The following is an 18,046-nucleotide window of genomic DNA, read 5'->3' as shown; positions in this document are numbered from 1 at the left end:
TAGCAGCCCTATGGAAGCTTCTGGCCATGCCCCCGCCCCGGATCGCCCCGCCCCTTTTTTCAAGCCCCGGGACATACGCGTGTCCCGGGGCTTGCGCGCATCGCTGGGCTTATGCAAAATAGGCTCAGCACACGTAAATCCAGCTGGGCTGAGATGCCCGAATCCAGCTGGATTTACGCGCGTAGGGCTTTTAAAATCTGCCTCATACTGAACAAGAGAAAAAGAATTGAGCACATTCGAGTACAAAATTAAGGAAGATTATCCACGAAGGTTCTGGCTGTAGCCGGATCTTCAAAGAAAAATTGATTTCCCCCCATCCCAGATCTTGAGTCTTATTGGAAACTGTAAGGTAAATTTCAGTTTCTTTTGTAGAAAGCAGAGTTGCTTACCTGAAAGCTGTCCTAGATGTTCTCCCAGGACAGCAGGATGTTAGTCCTCACATATGGGAGTACTCTGTGTTGATAATGCCTGTGACCCACCATGAATCGCAGGTACTTGTGATGAGGAGGGAAGATTGCAATACGGGCATATGCGTCCTGAAGGTCCACAGAGCAGAGCCAATAACTTTGATGTAGCAGAGGTAGCATGATGCCCAGGGACACCATCCTGAACCATTCCTTGCAAAGTGTTTAAGGCACGGAAGTCCAGAATAGGCTGGAGGCCGCCAGTCTTTTTTGGAATTAGGAAATACCTAAGAGTAGAATCCTTTCCGCTGCTGGGTCAAGGGAACCAGTTATATGGCCCTGGCATGCAGAAGGGTTGAGAATTCTGACTTGAGAAGTGTTGTGTGATTGTCCCGGCTCCACGCTAGACTGGGTGGTGAGTCCGGGGGTATAGGTGAAAAATTTAGACGGTAGCCATGGGTTATGATGGACAGTACCTACTGGTCTGTGATAACTGGGTGCCAATTGGTTGCAAAGTGGCAAAGGCAGTCTCCCACTGAGATCAAGGGGAGATGGCTGCTGCTTTCTGGAAAAGAGTCAAAATCCAGTCGCAGGACCAGCTTGTGGAGCTGGCTGCACTCTAGGTGTCCTCGCTTGGCGTGTGCATGTCCTCTCTGAGGGACCCGAGCTGGTCGAGCACAGGATGCAAGAAGATAATACCTACGCGGTCTATAAAATTGTTTCCTGGTGTCCCTGCGCGTAGCCCTGAGGGCTATGGAGGGTGCATCTGAGGTGACAGTTGAAAGTTGACGCAGGGTCTCATGATGGTCCTTTAACTGGGCCACTGCATCTTATCCCCGAATAGGTTTTCTCCTGTACAGGGAAGATCTGCAAGTTTGCCCTGCACCTCCGGGAGTAATTCTGAGGCCTTGAGCCAGGCCCAACGCCTAGCACTAATGCCCGCTGCTGAGACTCTAGCTGCTGTCTCAAAAGAGTCGTAAGCAGCTCTGACCTCATGTTTACCTGCTTCCAATCCTTTTTGTAGGATGGAGGTTAAGGTCTCTTGCTGTTGTTATGGTAAGGTCTGTACAAATTCCTGGACTTGTTTCCAGAGATTTCTGTTATGCTGCTATTCATGCTATCAACATGGACCCTTGAAAGACTCTTCGTCCTAATGCATCCAATGCCTTCTGTTCTGTACTAGGAGGAGCCGAGGAATGTGGACAGGATCTTTTAGCCTTCTTTTGGGCTGATTCCACCACTACAGAATGGTAGAGCAGCTGGCTGTTTTGAAAGCCTGGGGCTTGTTGAACCAGGTACGTAGCATCTGTCTTTCTGTTGACTGAAGGTACAGTACCTGGATGGTCCCACAAGCGGTGCAAGAGGTCAAACAGTACATCAAGTACTGATAAGTTTATCTGGCTACCTTGTGCAGCCGGACAGTGGCTGAATATTGGCCACATAATCAAGTGTTTTAAAGTCATCTGGGTGCCACCTTTACTCAAATACTCCAGCTCTGCTCCATATCTCAAAACAGGAGCTTTACCCAATCTTTTATTAATATCTAAAAGCGATAAAAGAAGCACATTGAACAAATAAAACCACATCCTCTTTCTTTAAAACATAAACCAACTTTTAATAAAAACAGATTTCCTATTTATTTTAATGAGAATAACAATTTAATTTAAAAACAGAACAGTGCATCCTGTAAAATGCCCATACAATCATTTACTGTACTACCTTACTGTATAATGAGTTACTTGCATTTTTATGTTTGAGTGTTAATATTAAAAAAAAAAGGTGTCTTTGTTTGGCAGGCACTACAAAGATAGTAATTTAATAGAGATGGTAAAACAAAGAATGGGTAAAAAATGACTGGATATTTGAGATATTAATCCACCAGATACAGAGAAGTTACACTGGCTCTCACATAATATTTAAACAATTTGGCAATTCTCTCTAGAATGAAACAGTTAATATTAAGCCATGTCCCTCACGTGAGATTATTCTCCAGTTTACTTATTTTGTATCTTTTATTTGGTTAACAGAATAATAATAATAATAATTTGAATTTATAGATCACTTTTATCTAAACAGGATACAAGGGTGTTTTTTACAATCCAGTAATTAAGACACATGGATGCAGCTACCCTGTGGTGCTTAGACCATCAGACTGGCAGCACATTTTGTGCACACAGAGAGCATGAAATCTTCCTAAGGAGGAAGGGCAGGATAGGGAGGGATGGGAGAGACACCATCTAAATTTACTAACAACCAATTGCTGTTGGTTAAAGGGGAACAGAGAGAGGATGTCTCTTGCCCATGCTACTACAGAGTTTGTGGCAGGAAGGAGACTTAACATGTTTAAGGACGTCTCTTAACTTGCATTTCAAAGACCGCCATTATTAAATCCAAAAATCTTCAAAATGGTATTTAAATCTGAATAAGAAAACAATGATAGGGCCAATATGCATTTATGGAAGGGGTGGGGGCAGAAATTTGTTGCAGTCCCTGTTTCACTTCCCAGTCTGTCCAGCGTTGTGGCTTGTGTTTGCGGGACTATAACATCTGACAGACATGAGGAAAAACACTTCGAGCCCCTTCCATGGCGTTAACCAAATGGGTTCTGAAAGCAGTCAGGTTGAAAGAGGAAACAGCTTTGATATGTTAAGACATGGTAACCTAGAAGTTAGTTTCCTCCCACTGGGGGAAGACTGATGAATGAACAGCACTAAGGCACATCCTTTCTGGCCAGAGACCAGTAACAATTTTCCATTCGTTTCAACATGTGCTTTGGATGAATGTATTGTACTAAAGAAGAATACTGATCAGGGGAACAAGATCAAAGCAAAGTACAATATATACACAATTCTTTTACTTTTTACTTATTAATCTTTCTACTATATCATAATAGTTGAATTAAAAGATTACTTAAATACTGACAAGTTTTCAGTGTTAAATAATGTAGAATCATTTGTAAACCAGGAATATCTGGATAATTTATAGCATTGTAGGTTTGTGCCATTTTGGACAATATAACCTTTAAAATCTTGTATATGGTATGTAACACCAGGCTGTAAAACTGTCATGTCAGTCCATATAAATAACTACTTCTGACCTTGTTTCAAATCTACCTTCTATTAAACGTATCTGAATATTTTCTTTTTCATTTTTGTTTGTTTAATACATTATTTCAATTCTCCATGTCTCTCTCCTGAAATTTTACAGTATTTCCAGAAAACATGAAAGAAGATTATGTAGAACAACTATTCCACTGCTGAATGTCTGGTAAAACAAATAATAATAATCAGAAGCTGTAAGAAATGTAGTATACAGAAAATGTTGTTTACTGATGTGAAGCATAATGGAGTTCTGGAATAAATACTTAGATTAAAACAATACAAAAAAAAAACCTTGTGCTATTTACGATTTTAAAAATGTAGACCAATATATTAATAAGTATGTTCATGACTACAATGGTCCAGAGCAAATGTATGTATCCATGATTCAAAGTCACTGACAATGCAAGCTTGTTTGCTACGTCAGGTTCCAGTTGCTTTATTCTGTGTCAGATTTATGCACCGCAAACTGTATTTCACATCAGTTCAGCTGCTGATCCTTGATGAGTAATGAGGCGCTTTCCACAGTTTTTACATTTTATTTTTTTTGGCAGAAGACAATTCTGTCCAAAATCCATGCCACAAAATGCCAAGAACAAGCCAAGGCACACGTACAAAATGTCGAACCTTGTGTGGCTGAAGAAGGCAGCAGATTGGGGGTGCTTTGAGGCTAGACTCTGATTTTCTAGGAGAAAGCACACATACAGGAGCCAAGAGTGAGGACAGCGCTGTCTCCTCTGGTTTCTGGAGCACTGTTCATCGCCAATGGCACAAAGTGACCCTTGTTTCTTTCATGACATCTATCTCTGTTGAATATTTATAGAGTGCGCTACAAGATTGTCTTCAGCTTTGCTTGTGTTTTACAAATCTCCGTCTAAAGGGGGCTGGCAGAGCTGGTAAATCCTATAAAACAAAAATTTAAAGAATTACTATAATAGGAAATTTCATTCGGCAATTTTAGTTGTGCTCCATAAAGTCGACTTCTCCAAAGTCTGTTCAAATGCAACACCCTTATAATTGGGTTGAACAACTCTTAGTTGCAAAATGACATAATGGTTGTCATTCTTCTCGATTCCTTGAGGTCAGTCTAAAAGCCGCAGAAAAAAGAGTCCCTAGTGTGCACTGTACCTTGTTCCCTCAGCCATGGGAGACTGCTGAAGCATTTGATCTACACAGAGAACAGGTATGGTAGGAGAAAGACTTTATTTATTTATTTATTTATTTATTTATTTATTTATTTATTTATTTAAAGCTTTTTTTTTTTTTTTTTATTCCGGTATTAGTAGTTGCATCATACTTGGAAAAAATAATGGAGGATTCAGGACAACTCTCTGTTAAGAGCTGGATAAGCAAAGGAAGAAGACCTTGCAGCAGAAAAGAAATGGGGAAAATGTTTATGTTCCTCAGAAGAACTTTAAAATCTTCTGAAAAATAATTAAAATAAAGCACTAGTAGGATGGCCCGGTGGCTCAGTGGGTGCACTATATACTGCCATGTGGAGGGACCAGATTTTGATTCCTGGTCTTTCAAACCCTGGGGATGCTAGAGAGGCAGAGTTAGCAGCCCCTGAGTAGAGGGGGCTCGCGTCATTACTAAGGATAACACCTGGTGGCTGGAGTTAGAGTCTACAATACGCACAGGGTCGGTTTATTTATTTATTTATTTAAAAACATTTTTGGAAGGCCTATAATAATACAATCATGCTAAGCAGATCATACCTTAACATATAATAATAATAAAACCACATACATACATTTAAACAATCTTTAACTTGACAAGTCATCAATTAAAAGCTTCTCTAAACAATAATATCTTCAACTGTTTTCTAAAAAACTTCAAATCAGACATCATCTGCAGATCTAAAGGCAACTCATTAACGACAAAGTTTGATTCCTTGCAGACTGTAGCCGAACTTCCCCCATAGATGTAATCACTAGAAGCTATTGGGTAGCAGATCATAAGCAACAGGATGCTTGATAAAACTTAGACAGATTTGTAAAATATGTAGAATAGTTCCCCTTTAAAGCTTTCAGAGCCATAATTAATATTTTAAATTTCTCCCAGAACGTAATCGGTAACCAATGAAGTTGACACAGTTGGGGAGTGATGTGCTCCTTTAATGGACTTCTAGTAACAAAACGCACTGCAGAGTTTTGCAACAACTGCAAAACACACAAACGGTTTTGAGGTAAACCCACATATAGTGAGTTGCAATAGTCCACTGAAGACAAAATGAACGCTTGAACAACTATTCTAAAATCCACCACGTCCAAAATAGTCCTCAAATACCGCAAAAGTTTAAGCTTATAATAACCAGTGGTAAGAATGTTATGCAACTGAGCCTTAAAATCCAAACTACTATCAAAAATAACCCCCAAATTCTTCACTTGATCCATAAAAGAGATTAAATCTCCTTTGATTACAATAGTTGGAAAATCATTTGGTCTTGGCCTTCTAGAAATCCCTAAAGCCTTGGATTCTGCTAAATTCAAAACAAGTTCATTGGAAGAATCTCTGGTGCATAGCTCTTGGACACAAGACTATTGCTGCAATGACCACACTAGGAACAGTGGGAGAGAGGGTCTGTTAAAATGGGGAGAATTCCCAGGTAATGGCAAAGGGAGGCTCACAGAGTCCAAATCTCAGCCCTGGAAGAGAAAAGAGGAACTACTGCGCCAAAAAATAAATAAATAATAATTCCTGTCATCTCCTTAAAAAAATGCATCCTGACCTGACTGGCTTATTCCCCAGCAACCAATGTTGTAAAGGGTTTCTCCAATTTTGTGTCTACGACAAAATTCTCTATACGCTTGCAAAAAAAATAAATAGTCATTATCATCATTGTTTATTACACCCTCAAAGCATGTTACAGAAGAGTGGAAAAGGAGTCTGCTCCAAGAGTGTCAGAAAAAACAGAACAAAGAGGCAGTAATGTTAAGTCAATACAAGACTACATTTGGAACAGCACTAAATAAATGAAGAATACCAGTGATAGCATGCATGAGGAACAGGCCATCTGAGAAGCACCATCTGAAAAACACCAAGGGGGTGAAGAAGTGCAGCAGGGAGGAAAGCAGTCAGCTAGGCCATAGAGGCCAGGAGGTCAGGTCAAGAAAGGTCAGAGGCCTCTGCTATGGGCCAAAGGCCTCAGCAAATAGCCACGTTTATAGTTTTTTCTTATAGGTCAGGAGATCCAGACTACATCTGATGTCCCGTGGCAGGGAGTTCCAAAGGGTCGGGACTGAACCAAATAAATAACTGTCTGTAAACAGACTATTACACTCCAGAGTCAACTGCATCCTTTACTGTGGTCTAGTTAAAATATTATCCCATGTAACTCCCATCACAACCATTACAATACACAGATTCTCAGCTCAGTGTCCTGAAGATGGCCTGCTAGTGAGTGAAATAAGCAGTTTTAACCACTATACTATTATTGAACATATCCACAAACCTAGAATATAACAGCAGATAAGGACTGTAGGGACCATCTAATTTACCCAGATTAATTCCTGTTACAATGCCTTAGTCATGCCCAACCAGGTCTGATTTTCAGGATATCCACAATGGATATTCATGAAATAGTCTTGCATGCAGTGTAGACTGTGCATGCAAGTCTATCTCATGGATATTCATTATGGATATCCTGGAAACCAGAGTGGCTTCTCTAGGACTGGATTGAGGCACACATGTCAGGCTTTTCCTTCACTTTGAGGATAAGGATACTCTGTGCTGTTGCTGTACATCAATCACCCTCTCGGTGAAGAAAAGTTTTTAATGTTACAACTGAGTTTACCCCAATTTCGATCTCATATAATAACCTCACTCCTTTCCACTGAAAAATGTTTGCCTCCTGGGCCTTGTTTGTACATTTGAACTAACTGAATATCTCTATTGTATCACCTCTCCTCTAGGGCATATATATTTAGGTCCTAGGGCATATATATTTAGATCCTTAAGGCTTATCTCATAGGGCTTTTGGTGAAGACCTTGCACCATGTGATCACTCTTTACTGTGTGATGGTTGGGTTTGGCTCTGTTGAATTACATCTTGCACCTAATACATGAGGCAAGGTTCCAGGTACAAATCTATAGGCTGAAGACAAGACTCATGCTAACTGCTGAACTGAACAAAAATAGAAGCTGTTGTGACTCTATGTCACTGGTCTTCAAAAGCCACAAACAGGCCAGATTTTCAGGATATCGACAATAAATATACATGAGATAGATCTGTATGTACTGCCTCTACCATAAGCAAATCTATCTCATACATATTCATTGTGGATATCCTGAAAACCCAGACCTGTCTGTGGCTCTTGAAGACTGGAGTTGTCCACCCTTGCTCTATGCTGAAGAACCATGCCGACACTGACGAAAAACCAATTATCGACAATGTCTGTATGAAACTGCAGCCTCTGCAAGCACATGCAGTCTCACAAGGCGGCTCTCCTGGTTGTTTTCTGGTCTCCCATATGATGGGAGGCAAGGGCTATTGGTGATGATACAACAACTTCTAGGTGAAAAGTCACAGTTACTCTGTCCAAAGTGAATGCAATATGACCCATGATTGACAGGGATGGCATCACCCATGAATTTCAGAGATACGTTGCCAAAAAGGTATCAGAAATGAAAGAACACAAAAGGAACTTCAAAGTCATCATCATCATGCAAGTTTTGGGCACAGACTTATCATCTGACTTCTCCGCCCTTCTCATGTTCAAGAAGCAGTTTGGGCTAAAATGCTAATAAATTCTATTATGTTACTCTTGCAAAGATAATTAGATGAACCTTTCTCTCCGTTTACAAACTCCGAGATCCCAAATACATGCAAATATTTACATTTCTGTACACATAAGAACATAAGAAATTGCCATGCTGGCTCAGACCAAGGGTCCATCAAGCCCAGCATCCTGTTTCCAACAGAGGCCAAACCAGGTCACAAGAACCTGGCAATTACCCAAACATACATGCTATAATCTGACTGGGTATTGTAATAGTAGTAATTATAATAATCTATTCATTTATTTGGGTAACTTTCTGGTCCCCAAGAATTATTTGGTTTTATTTGTACAACTTATTGTTTATTTTGGCATTGTTACCACTGTTATCCCCTGCTCCCCTCACAAGGTGGTTAATATCTGGACTACCTCTACTCTGTCTAGATTCATTTGGAGGAATGGCCTCCAGAACTGGAGACAATACATCTTATAGGTTAAGAGACCCTAGGAATTAATTTTAAAAACAGCTACTGAAACAGATATTTATTCCTTTGGAAAGCATCGTGCCAGCAAACACACCTCGATAAGCGAATCTAGAGATGCAACATGTGCCAAAGTACATGAAAGTGCAAGTTCATATGTGAAAAAGGGTAACAGGGTGGAAGACAAATATCAGGTTACTGGCAAACTGGCAACAGATCTGTAACTACTATTTGAAAATTGTCTAGAAACACAGAAAAAGAGACCTCGACAGCATATAAAAACCACCACCACCATCGCCATTTCTTTGTTTCATGCTTTCTACAACTAGCAGAGCTCAAAAGTGAGTTGCAACAGTTTAGGATCAACATCAGAGTATCTATATTTAAAACATACATCTGGGAGTAACTTTTCAGTATAAGACACAATGGGTAAGAGAACATAAGAAGGAAGGACTCCACACTCCACTATTTAAAGTGACAAGTAGTAACATCAGTACTAAAAGTGACTAGGAGTAACAATTGTTCAAGCATCATAAGGCCCATCTGGTCAACTCATTCTCCCTTGCTGTTATAATACCACAGACCCTGTATAATTTCCAGCAATACCGTCCCCAGGACCAGTTTTGCAGGTAGCGAGCAGGGCAACTGCCTCGAGCTCCAGTGCCACAAAGGGCAAACCTGAGTGATGCCACTGAGGGAGAGCTCTAGGGCGCTCAGCATCGGCTGTGCCTGCCGATCAGTTTCTGCCCTGAGCCCCAGTTTGCCTTACACCAGCTCTGAAGTTCTCTGTCTCACAGCTAAAGATTGTTTAGTGCTTATCTCATGCTTTCGGCAATTCTGTTACTGTTTCTGCTTGCATGACTTCCACTGGGAGGCTGTTCCATGCATCTGCCACCCTTCCCAACTTACCAATGAAAAGTTATCGGGCAAAATGAAAAGAGAAATAAACAAGTTCAAACAAATGCCTTCCAAAAATCATTTTTCAGTCAACATAATGATTTTACTAGCAGAAATGTTGCACACAGAATAAACAGAAATGAGCACAGATATTAATTCTCATTGAATCAGACGCATTACTCTGAGAACGTACCGTGGTGCAGAAGGTGGCATTTGATCCATTACTTTTAAATTTTTTGCAGAGATTTCAACTCTGGGTCCCTAGAGGAAGAGAAAACATGGGTTATTGATCTCACTAAATCTTTCACTCCTGAAGCTGTAACTAAGGGCGGCAATTGTTTCTGACTGCAAGGCCATTAAATTCTAATGAGGCAAGAATTCCACTGCTCATTAGATTCACAGCCATTTGCAGATTTACCTAAAAATATCATGTCAATTCTTCCACCGATAAGAAATTTCACAGGTAAGCTGGCAAGCAAAAAAACAACATCCAGCTGAATATTCAGCAGCATTTATTGGGGTAAAGGTGCTGCTGAAATATACTTGGCTAAAGTTATCTCCAGATAAAATTATCCAGGTAACCCTCCCCCCCCCCCCCACTGAAAAAAACCCCAAACCCAAACTAGCAGCCCATCCATTTTCCTCCTTAATATAATTCAGAAACGTTGCACGGCCAAACGGAACCCCTGCCCCCATTCCTGATAACATATGCAAAGCAGGTGGCCCGGCCAAGCCAGATCCCCCCCTCAGTTTCTTTGGAATCAGGAAGTACTGGGAGTAGAATCCCTGCTCTCTTTGCCCTGGTGGAACAGGCTTGATCGCTCTGGCCATTAAGAGGACGGAGAACTCCTGTAACAGCACCTCCTGATGTACCATTGGCCCCCAAAATGGGCATGGAGGAGAATTTGGCGGGACACCCAATAGGTTCAATCGGTACCCTTGGTGGACGATGGACAAAACCCACTGGTCTGAGGTTATACTGGGCCACCGATCCGCAAAGAACCGTAGCCTGCCCCTGACTGGGGTGCTCCAGTGTCTTGGGTACAGCTGGCTGGGGTATGCTCCCTATGATCCAGGCAAAGCCCTATCCTGGGATTTGCCTGGGACACCGGCTGGGGCTTGGGAGCATGCTGCTGCCTGGGATGGCCTCGGGAGCTCACCTTCTGTGAACAGAAGTGAGGGGTCGGAGGATATTACTTCCTCTGATGGTAGAAAGACCTCCTCTGACCCTGCCTCGCAGACCTCCTAGCTGAGGAGGGTGGAGGGTGAAGTGCCAGTGGAGAGATGCTGAAGGGTCTCATTATGATCTCATAACTGGGCTACCGTGTCCCTTACCTCTATCTCTGAAGAGATTCTCTCCTGTGCACAGCAGGTTGGCGAGTCTTTCTTGTACCCCCAGTCAGAGATCCGAGGCCCGCAGCCATGCCATTCTGTCGGTGACAATTTCCACTGCAGAGACTCTCGCTGCCATTTCAAAAGCATCATAGGTGGAACGTGCCTTGTAATTTTCACACTCCGGGCCCTGATGCACCAGCAACAAGGAGGTGTCTTACAGCTGTTGAGGCAGCTGCTCGGCCTCCTCCTGTACCTGCTTCCAGAGGTTGCGAGTGTACTGGCTCATGTAGAGCTGCTGGAGGCGATGCGGGCAACGAGCATCGCTCTCTGAAACATGTTCCCCCCCAACAGCATCCATCACTGTGATCCTTCCCTGGGGGTGCCAAGGCATGGGTCAGAGAGCGCTTGGCCCTCTTGAGAGCGGATTTGACAACTACTGACTGGTGTACCAGCTGATGCCTTTTGAATCCAGTAGCCTGTTGGACGAGGTAAACCCTGTTTGCCTTCCCCTTTACAGGAGGAACTTGTGAGGCGGTGCTCCCAAGTCCTTAGCAGCAACTCCTTAAAGCTCTCATGTACTGGGACTGCCACGTTCTCTTTAGCAGCCTCCACAAACTGGAGGATTTCCAGTATCTTGTGTCTAGCGTCCTCCTCCTCTATCATTAATTGAAAAGGGAAGGCTTCCGCCATTGCCCTCACAAAATCTGGGAAGGTTAGGTCCTTAGGCAGAGAGCTCCTTTGTTCCTCTGGAGGAGACGGTTCTGAGGGAAGACCCTCCAAGTCCTCTGAGGAGGATTCTGCAGTGTCGTCCTTCCAGGGGTTATCCTCACTGAAATCTACAAAGGATGGGGCCCTGGGTGCTTGGCCTTTTGTCCAGAAGCCTAGGCACCGGTAGCATCGGTGCCAACCCCGGCAAAGATGGACAGGGGGCTGCAGGCCTCAGTGTCCCTGCTGGCCTTGATGGGACTTCCTCTTCCTCGGAAGAACTGGCAATGAGCACATATTGGTCAGGGTAAACATCATGCCACGCCGGGCATCGATGGCCTCCCAGGAACCAATGTAAGCTGGGTTGGTAACACACCGATGAGTTCATTGAGCTGTTCCGGCAGCGGTTCCAGCAGGGAAAGTGTGGGCATTGATATTGTCTGTGCTGCTAGCTTGATGCCCCACAGGGCATGATCAACTGCCAGCTGGACTCTCTGCTCCAACTCCTCCTCGAAGGTTGCCAATGCCAAATCGGACTGGGAGGCAGGAGGGGTAGCCAGATCTTCCTCGGATCCCTGAGGGGAATGGATGATTGACACCAGGACCAATGGAGACTGTCGTGGACTCCCAGCATCAATGGAGGTTAGGCACTCCTTGCTGTGGGGTCGCTTCGGGGGCATCTTGGCAAGAACTGGTGCTTTCACAAGCCCAGAATCATGCATCGAAGGTGACTGGTGCCGATGTTTCCTCGGCTTCCCTCAGTGCTCGGCCCGGTCTTTCCCCACTGCCAAGGTCAATGACGTTGAACCTGATGTCCTCGACCTGGAAGATACCAAAAGAGGCCGGTCCCTGGTGCCCCTATCTGCCGGCGGCATCGATGGAGCCAAAGGCACCGCAGATGTCGATGGCTCGGTGTCCATCACTGCGACTCCAAGGTCCTTCGGTGTTGGGTACTTGCCAGGTTCTTATGGCCTGGATTGGCCACTGTTGGAAACAGGATGCTGGGCTTGATGGACCCTTGGTCTGACCCAGTATGGCATTTTCTTCTTCTTCTTATGATTCCACCGATGCCAACTTCGATGGCTCAGCCTTTCTCACCCCGAAGAGCTTTTCCATCTCTTCGAGGTGAGCGCGGCGTCACTCGAGGTTCATTTGGTTGCATAAGCAGCACCCCCAGACATTGTGCGATGCCCCCAGGCAGTGGACACACACATCGCTTGGATCCTTGATGGACATAATCCTCGAGCACTGAGGGCATCGACGGAAATCCGACGCAGCCATGTTGAAGTGAAAAGAAGGCTTGAAAACGAGAACAGTGACAGCAGGCCACCAACGCCGGGGGGCACCGAGGCACCACCGCCACGGGGGAATGGAGTGAAATAAAACTTACCAAACCATCAAAAACCTTGCTGGAAGCTAAAGGGGAACCAGAGAGAGACCCGTGCCAAGAAAAGATACGAAGAAGAGGGAAAAAAAATCAGTGCAAAAAGTTTTCCAAGGCAATTTAAGAAAACATGCTATGAGCTCAGAGAAACTGATGTAAAAGCTCCACGGAAAAAAAAAAAGAGACTGAAGAGGGCCCCCTTGTGGAAGCAAGGTATAGTGCATGCTGAGCATGCTCAGTGTAGAAGTTCTAGAAACTTTGTCATACATTTTCCATGCCGAGCTCAATCCGATGATGTCACCCATGTGTGAGGACTACCATCCTGCTTGTCCTAGGAGAAAAGTAGTTATCCAGCTATAATTTAGCCGGATAATAAAGAGACAGTTTGGGGGCATTCTGAGATGTGACAAAGTTATCTCGCTAACTCAACTTTTTCAGCTAAAACCAGCTAAGTCAGCTGGATAACTTTAGACCTGCTTCCAAGTGCATGCACTTTTCCTCCCCAAACTAAACACACTCCTAGGGACGCCTCTTTTCCATGTAGCTAAAAGTCTGTGCAGTGTGGAATAGGGGCAGGACTGAGCATCCCCCAACTGCACCATTGCAATACTCACTTGCTTTCTCATAATGTCCATAGTCTGCATGATACACTTCGGTAACAACCCATGACTCCGAGCAAGGATAGCCGCCTGTTCCAGGGACACGCTTAAAGTGCTTCTACATTTACGGATGCAGAAAATAAGTGTTAAAGCAAACAGCAACATAAGCGCACAGCTAGCAAACACAGTGTACAAGTCCATAACACAGAATTAATTACATCTCTGAAAATAAATCAATATCATAAAGAGAGTGCTGGAAAAATTACAGAGATTCTAAGGTTAATTTTAAAAGGGCATATTCTCTTCTGAACCTGTTGGGAAGGTACTGGGAGCAATCAGAAGCATTGGGGCAAGAAACCACAACCAGAAAAAATGCATTTTAGCATATTTTTATGAGCTAACAGCTAGTGGAGCTGCTACTTAAAAAACACAATTTAAAATCCTAATCCATTTCCTCCACTGTTAACGTATACTATTGTTTTAAACAATCACTGACTGATTTCCAACTGAATCACCAACAATTTGTCAACTTCAGATGCTTAGCAATTGTGTCCCCCTAGAGTTCTGCCACCCATCCCAGTTCTGCTTTTCATCTTGGAGCACTGAGATTTGTTTTTAATGGGCTCCCACTGCAGCAGATGCGGCGACACAGAGAAAGCTGAAGCACGGGATCTCACCTCTGCATGCCAGTGCCGCACATGACCATCTGACAAGCACCAAGCCGATAGCAGAGCTCTGAAGAAATGGGCAAAAGTCCAGCTCCGGATACATTGCCGCTCGAATACCCCGATGGTGGCATGTTTGTGCTTATAAAGGATTTCGTCAGGCGGCACAGCTCATCCATAGCGTTAATCGGGCGAATCAGCTATGGGGGAATAAGTCTATTAAGCACATGTTGTAACAGGGTCCTTCTCACACATTTCGCCAAGAGTCTGTCCTTCTGGGGCAGCTGAGAATTGTTTGTGTTATGTTACCAGACAGAAGAATAAATGCAGAAGAACAAGACTTTATAGAAGCAATTGTCAATGCCTCCACAGGCTTGCAAGCTCATTTAGAGGGCTAATAGGTAACATGGGTGCTTTTATACCCACGTGTTTTGCAGGTGCAAAGTTATGCAAGATAAAGTACACGTGCGGAGCCAAAAATGAAATTTCTGTGCATACTCTGATTTCCTTGCTAAGCTCTATCCCATGTCCCTTTTTAGTATGCCTCCGTCATGCAGTGCATAATTTTAGCAGCATATATGGGTGGGTGGGAGGGAGGGCACGCACAATATCTTCTGACCCTGCAGTTTTCTCCTGCTCCTTTGTACTTCCAGCTCAGTCGGAACACACGTTGGGATCTGGTGCCATGAACTGTCACTCACAACTATCAGGGGGACTTTAATCACCTATTTCTATATCCCCCCCTCCCCCAAACATACCTTGTCCAATCACTACAGTGACAGTTCTGGGCCAGAATCCATGCTCTAGGGCTCTTTCCAGAATCCTGCCGTCATGGGCCCTGAATCTGGCCACGTGGTGTCAGCCTTAAGCAATTACTATAACCCCCCCCCCCCTCCCCCAACTGGGGGCTGTGAATGCTGCCTGTGTAGCATCCCTATCCCCGGGTGACAAGGACAGTGCGAGAGCTGCCTCAGTGATCGAACCGGGGACCTTCTGCAGAGTAGGTCTCTCATTTCTCCTTACAAGCTGACAAGACCATTGTAATTACATGCCGGTGTACCTGGTCAATCTTTACTGCTGTGGTGTTCGAATCCGTGGATTTCTCAAGATAAAATGCCCTAGAAAGGATTATAAAGTAATTATTTTGAGAGTGATCTTTTTCTAGGCGTTATCGAAAAATCAGAAACAGGGATGAAACTGCAAAGATGGCATAGAAAAAGAGTATGTGGCATGGAATAACATTTTGCTTGTACAGTTTTATCTGCTCTGATCCTCTGTGAACAGTACAGTATGCCTGATACTTTTGATGCAACTCCAACATTGCTCTCTGCTTCAATGGCAAGAGGTAACTGGGTATTGGACTCAGACAGTAACCAACAAGGGCCCTGACTTTGATGGTTTGGGAAACTAAGTATGGGGGTGACTTTGTATAGCATGGCAGATGCTACCATTATGGCGCAGAAGATGCTACCATAAGCTTGCTGGGCAGACTGAATGGATCATTTGGTCCTTTTCTGCCCTCATTTCTATGTTTCTATGACTATTACTCATCTCTACAGTTGTGGAAAAGGACAAGCGTGCAACAAATGTTTTATAGCCGAATACATCAAATCAACCTTTATTTTCCTATTAAATTAACTGCTCAGGGTCAGCTTTATGAGTTGCCCTGGTCTGATATTTACATCATGCTTTGTTTCATTGGTTGGATGCTGAAAGGGTAATTTTCAAATGGAATTCCATGGGTAAAACAGTGCTTTACATGCAGAAATGGCCTTCTACAAAATTCCCCACCCGATATGTGGCTAAATTTAATGCACATAGGTTAAGTGTGCATGTGTGTTTACCAGACTGAGCAGAGGTGTTCCTGGAGGCGGAGTTGGGGAGATAACATAGAAACATAGAAATGACGGCAGAAAAAGGCCAAACGGCCCATCCAGTCTGCCCAGCAAGCTCCCACACTTATTTTCCCATACTTATCTGTTTCACCGACCACCAAGTTCAGGGCCCTTGTTGGTAACTGTTTTATTCGAATTTCCTGCCACCCCCTGCCGTTGATACAAAGAGTAACGTTGGAGTTGCATCAAAGGTAAATAATAAGGTTTAATGGTTAAAGGTAGTAACCACCGCATCAAGCAAGTTACCCCGATGCTTGTTTACCCTGACTGCACAGGTCAATGCCTTGTTGGATGTTGTCTGAATATAAATCCTCTTTTCCACATTTCCCCCTGCTGCTGAAACAGAGAGCAATGCTGTATAAGCATTCAAAGTGAAGTATCATGCTTATTTATTTATTTATAAGTTTTTATTTATTTATATGTTTTTATATACCACAGAATAGGGCAGTAATCTGACCATCTAAGCAGTTTACACATACGACATACATAATAAAATGACATTGCAATCAAAATTAAAATACATTAATATACAATATCAATTAAAATATGCTGGTAGAAAGATGATGTCTCTAAATGAAATGAAAGAATAAATCTGTTAGCTAATCTTATAGGCTGATGTAAAAAGAAGTTTTTAGCAGTTTTTTTTTAATTCTTTTGTATTTGATGTTAGACGGATTTCTTCAGGGATAGAGTTCCACAGAGTTGGGCCTGCGACTGAGAAAGCTCGTTTGCATGTTAAATCCAGATGTACGATTTTTATTGAGGGTACTTCAAGGATACATTTGTCCATTGAGCGGGAATGTCGGGTTGGTTTGTAAATCCTTAATAGAGTGCAAAGCTGTATAGATGTAGGGTTGTAAAGTAGATTATGAATTATTGTGAGAATTTTGTATGTGACTCGGTAAGATAATGGTAACCAGTGAAGATGTTGTAGCATTGGAGTGATATGATCCCTACGAGATATGAACATAAGAACATAAGAAAATGCCATACTGGGTCAGACCAAGGGTCCATCAAGCCCAGCATCCTGTCTCCAACAGTGGCCAATCCAGGCCATAAGAACCTGGCAAGTACCCAAAAATTAAGTCTATTCCATGTAACCATTGCTAATGGCAGTGGCTATTCTCTAAGTGAACTTATACAATAGACTTGCTGTGGAATTTTGAATGAGGTGAAGTGGATGAGTGGTGGATATTGGCAAGCCTAGGTATAAGGAGTTACAGTAATCTAAACTTGTCAGAATGAGTGCTTGAGTTACGGATTGAAAATCCATTGGAAACAGTAAGGGTTTGAGTTTTTTCAACATTTGAAGTTTGTAAAAGGATTTCTTTACCAGTGCTGATATATTATTGGACATGGATAGTCTGGAGTCCATGACTGTGCTTAATTGGTTTAGGGTAGTAACCGCCGCAATAAGCAAGCTACCCCCAACCTTATTTGTTTACCCAGACTATGTAGTTCAGTCCTTGTTGGTTGTTGTCTGAATGCAAATCCTCTTTTCCACATTTCCCCTTGCCGTTGAAGCAGAGAGCAATGTTGGAGTTGCATTAACCGTGTGAAGGCTTATTGAGTAAGGGTAGTAATCACCAGGTAGTAGCCATCACCATTCCAGCAAGCCACCCCCATGGCTCTTCTCTTCATTCCCATCCTCTAGCCTTTTTGGATCCACAGTGTTAAAGATCAAGGAAACGAACGGAAGAATGAGAACTTCAGAAGTGGGATTCGAGCCCACAACTCCATCAGGAGACCAGAACACCAAGTACAGAGAAGAAGAAACACTTAAATTCAGCACCTTAGACCACTCGACCATTACGACAACTGACATATTTGTACTTACATGCATACTTTGTCAAATTCAAATGTA

At 43.2% G+C, this 18,046-nt stretch overlaps 1 protein-coding gene across 2 annotated transcripts in view; it reads right to left on the bottom strand.

Annotated features, from left to right (window-relative positions):
- Positions 1-2,502: 2,502 nt before the first annotated feature.
- Positions 2,503-18,046, bottom strand: part of PREX1 (phosphatidylinositol-3,4,5-trisphosphate dependent Rac exchange factor 1) — a 411,313-nt gene continuing 395,769 nt past the window's right edge. For both annotated transcript variants that reach the window (XM_029611388.1, XM_029611389.1), the window contains exons 36-40: positions 15,348-15,405; positions 14,300-14,487; positions 13,638-13,740; positions 9,793-9,860; positions 2,503-4,405 (exon numbers count right to left, since the gene is read on the bottom strand). In XM_029611388.1, coding sequence (XP_029467248.1) covers positions 4,363-4,405; positions 9,793-9,860; positions 13,638-13,740; positions 14,300-14,487; positions 15,348-15,405 — 460 coding nt within the window. In that variant the 3' untranslated portion in view covers positions 2,503-4,362. The remainder of the gene's footprint in view (positions 4,406-9,792; positions 9,861-13,637; positions 13,741-14,299; positions 14,488-15,347; positions 15,406-18,046) is intronic.

Source organism: Rhinatrema bivittatum, chromosome 8, assembly GCF_901001135.1.
Source record: "Rhinatrema bivittatum chromosome 8, aRhiBiv1.1, whole genome shotgun sequence".
Lineage (NCBI taxonomy): Eukaryota > Metazoa > Chordata > Amphibia > Gymnophiona > Rhinatrematidae > Rhinatrema > Rhinatrema bivittatum.
This window is presented reverse-complemented; position numbering and strand designations above follow the sequence as displayed.